At 38.5% G+C, this 3,605-nt stretch overlaps 1 protein-coding gene across 1 annotated transcript; it reads left to right on the top strand.

Moving 5' to 3' along the window:
• The first annotated feature begins 1,741 nt into the window (after window positions 1-1,741).
• Window positions 1,742-3,096, top strand: LOC134204495 (uncharacterized). Its single transcript, XM_062679312.1, has 2 exons — window positions 1,742-2,174; window positions 2,234-3,096. Exons 1-2 carry the CDS (start codon window positions 1,873-1,875, stop codon window positions 2,730-2,732), a joined length of 801 nt encoding a protein of 266 aa, XP_062535296.1. The 5' UTR covers window positions 1,742-1,872; the 3' UTR covers window positions 2,733-3,096.
• The last annotated feature ends 509 nt before the right edge of the window (window positions 3,097-3,605 follow it).

The following is a 3,605-nucleotide window of genomic DNA, read 5'->3' on the forward strand; positions in this document are numbered from 1 at the left end:
TCGATCGTTATGAAATTCAATAGTGATCAACAGGCTTTGTACCTTATCGAATAAAACTTGTTGCGAGAAAATCGGTTAAAGATTGCTATATGAAAAGTTGGCTAATGTTTTTCTTAGCTTTTGTGCACACACATACACACACACATACACACGGACAGACAGACATGTGCTCAGTTCGTCGAACTGAGTCGATTGGTATATAACACTATGGGTCTCCGATGCTTCTATAAAAAGTTCGTTTTCGGAGTGAAATGATAGCCTTTCGGTACAACTTAGGGGCCCCATACACGCTCCGACATGTTGTACAACTTTGACTCCGCCCCCAGAAAATTTGGTTCGGTCGGAGTAAAGTCGGATCGTCTGTGGGCAAGTTGTACGACTGTTGGACAGTACAACTTGCCCACAGACGGTCCGACTGAACCAAATTTGCTAGGGGTGGAGTCAAAGTTGTACAACATGTCGGAGCGTGTGTGGGACCCCTTAGTTGTACGAGAAAGGCAAAAATGTTCTGCGAATAGTAGACGACGTCACATTTTATTTAAAAAAAAAATCGATCGATTAAATTTTGCTCGATGGTTTGTTCCTCACCTGAAGTGGCATTGATGCTCTGCTGGAAATGTTGTGTCAGAAATGATGCTCTGCTGGAAATGTTGTGTTGTCTGTCAGAACGAATGATGACTGTGTATCAGTGTATCAGTGTATCATCGTCATTATCAGTCAGCTTATGTAGGGATGTTCTATTTTTTACTAGTCTCATTTGTCAATTTTTTTTTAAATGTGTGCATTTTAATTGTGATATTTATGATGGATTTCATTTACATATAATTGGCTGAATCTGTCGTATGAGTTTAATATCTTGTTTTAAATGAACAAATAGTAACACAAGTTTTTAAAATACGGTCATGCATATTTTATTAAATTGTTCTCGACATCGTTAAGCGATTGTAATGAAATTATAATAAACTAGAATCGTACTCGGAATCGAAACATAATTAAATTTTACAATCGACTAAACGATTTTCTACTTAACTTGCATAGCTTCTACTGAAACGGTATTTTTCTACGGAATCATAAATATAGTACTTATCATCTTGAGAGCGTGTTATAAATCACGACTGTACAGGTAACCACGGTATTTTTTTAAATGAAAACAAAACTAGATAATTGGGAATGTTATCTTGCTCTATATATTTTGAAAGAGTAGGAGAGAGGAAGAATGTAGAGAATATAGCAAGTATTATGAAATTAAAAAAAAATGAAGCAAATAGAGACGGTTAATTTGCTCCAGTGCAACTAAAGATTAATCACTTCGATTGTGTAGGTTTCATTGGTTTAATGTCCTCTTGTAGTATAGTTGAGTGTGCGTGGAACTGCCGAACTTTAACACTGCCAAAAATATCTATATAAGATATATGTGTCGCCGTTATAATTTTTTGCAATAGCTCCACCCTAATATAATCGATACAAAACCACACATAAATTAAATAATTGCTAATTCGAGACCACACATAAAGTTTATTTGGATATATATTTTATTAGTAGTTCGCGTGGAAAATGGTTATGTGTGCGCTGATATACATCATAAGTTAAATCTATGGATTTTTGCCAATAAATATGTGTGGATTTTTAGTAGTAGGCTGGATCACAATAGCGCGTTGCGCGTCGCGTCGCGTTGGACTTCAACGGCAGCGTTTTGTACTAAATCGCGCCATCAGCGCGTTTGACGCGTTTGCAGTCACAATACTACTTCAGCGCTGGGCTGTTTTATGATTTTTAAATGTCATAATATTGTGTAGTTCCGGGTTTTGATCGTATTTGAAGTAGTTGCGAGAATTTATTTCCAAGAAAATTGAGTAAATTGTGCAACGCGAAATGGAACGGATTGTGCGACCGGCTGCAGGCTTGACAGCTTTATATTATTTACGCGATTTTCTCATCAGAGGAAAGTCACGGCGTTGGTGGGTTCGACCTTCTAACCAGTATCGCTCCACTGAAGGATATTTTGAAACCGATTACGATCGAATGCGGCAAAGAGATCCGGATTACTTCCAGGATTCGATACGTATGAGCCCTTCCACTTTCGACCTACTGTTGAGGAAAGTTCGATCTCGGCTGGAGAAATTCTCATTTCGAAGGCCTATTTCTCCAGCATGTAGATTGTTTCTCACTCTAATGTAAGTGATCTCGAATTTCTTTAAACTATATTTTTTCAATATTTTGAAACCTTTGTCAGGTATCTTGCTCATGGTACCCCAGTCGCTATAATGGCCAGAATGTTCAAGATGGGTGAATCAACGATTCGTAATATCACGATGGAGGTGAGCGACGTCCTTTGGGAAGTTCTCGTTCGTGATTACCTACCTGTGCCGCTTGAAGAAGACTTCAGAAGGTATGCCGAAGAGTTCAAAGAGAAGTGGAAGTTTCCAAATTGCTGCGGTGCAATTGACGGGAAGCACGTCGCCATCCAATGCCCACCGAATGCCGGGTCCACTTTCTACAACTATAAAGGATATCACTCGATCGTTCTCATGGGATTATGTAACGCGAACTATGAATTTTTGATGGTGGATATTGGCGCTTTCGGTGGCAACAGTGATGGAGGTATTTTCTCCAATTGCATTTTTGGACAACTTTTGCTGCAAAATCAAGTGGGTTTGCCTGAACCTTGTGCCCTTCCCAATACCGAAGTTATGTTTCCTCATTTTATTGTGGGCGACTCTGCGTTCCCGTGAAAAACAATTTGATGAGACCATACCCAGGTACGAATCTTCCACCGAGAAAGGAAAACTTTAATACTCGGCTCAGCATTGCAAGGAGAACCATCGAAAACACATTCGGTATCCTAGTTTCAAGATGGAGAATTATGAATAAAACAATGGATCTGCAGCCAGAAAATGCAATGAAAGTTGTCAAGGCATCGATAATTCTCCATAATTTTTTGAAAAAATTGAATTCTGAGGTATATTGTCCGGAAAGGTACGTTGATCAGGTAGATGGTTCGGGCAACATAATCATCGAAGGGGAATGGCGAGCTAATATCGAGCCATTACTGAGTGTGAGCGCAGGCGAAGTTCAACGGGGAAATAACGCAAGAAATGCGATGCAGCTTCGTGACAAATTGGCCGATTATTTGATATTAAATTGAACAGCTTTTGATGAAAATAAATAATTTTTAGTCTTGAAATGAAGAGATCATTTGTTTATGAACATGAATTCCATCCAGAAAAGCTTATTCTATCACCGGTTTGAGTCTCCAGCAACCTTGTGAGCAAAGGCATAAGGTTGCCAATCCGTGTCTTTACAAAATTATGAAAAAAAAATTGTTTCATGTTGTCCGCGAATTCCTACAGGAATACAACCAAAAATGTCTCCAGCAATTCTACCGGAAATTATGTCCAAAGTTCCGCCGAAAGTTTCTACCTAAAATCCTTCGGAAAATAAAGAAGTAATATAAGCAAATCTATGAGAATTCTTGATAATATCTAAAGTTTTTATCTGGTTATTCCTGCAGACTTTCCACTGTTAATTTCTCTTAAAAATCCGTTTTAGATTCCTTCGAGAGCTCTTCTAGAAATTTTGTTCGGGAGTTCCTCTAGTAATTCATT

This window comes from Armigeres subalbatus, unplaced genomic scaffold (assembly GCF_024139115.2).
Source record: "Armigeres subalbatus isolate Guangzhou_Male unplaced genomic scaffold, GZ_Asu_2 Contig624, whole genome shotgun sequence".
Classification (NCBI taxonomy): Eukaryota; Metazoa; Arthropoda; class Insecta; order Diptera; family Culicidae; genus Armigeres; species Armigeres subalbatus.

Excerpts from the sequence above, each read along its gene's own strand:
- LOC134204495 (XM_062679312.1), top strand. The coding sequence starts at position 1,873 with ATGGAACGGATTGTGCGACCGGCTGCAGGCTTGACAGCTTTATATTAT. Across the intron at positions 2,175-2,233 it reads AGATTGTTTCTCACTCTAAT|GTATCTTGCTCATGGTACCC; the intron begins GTAAGTGATCTC and ends AACCTTTGTCAG.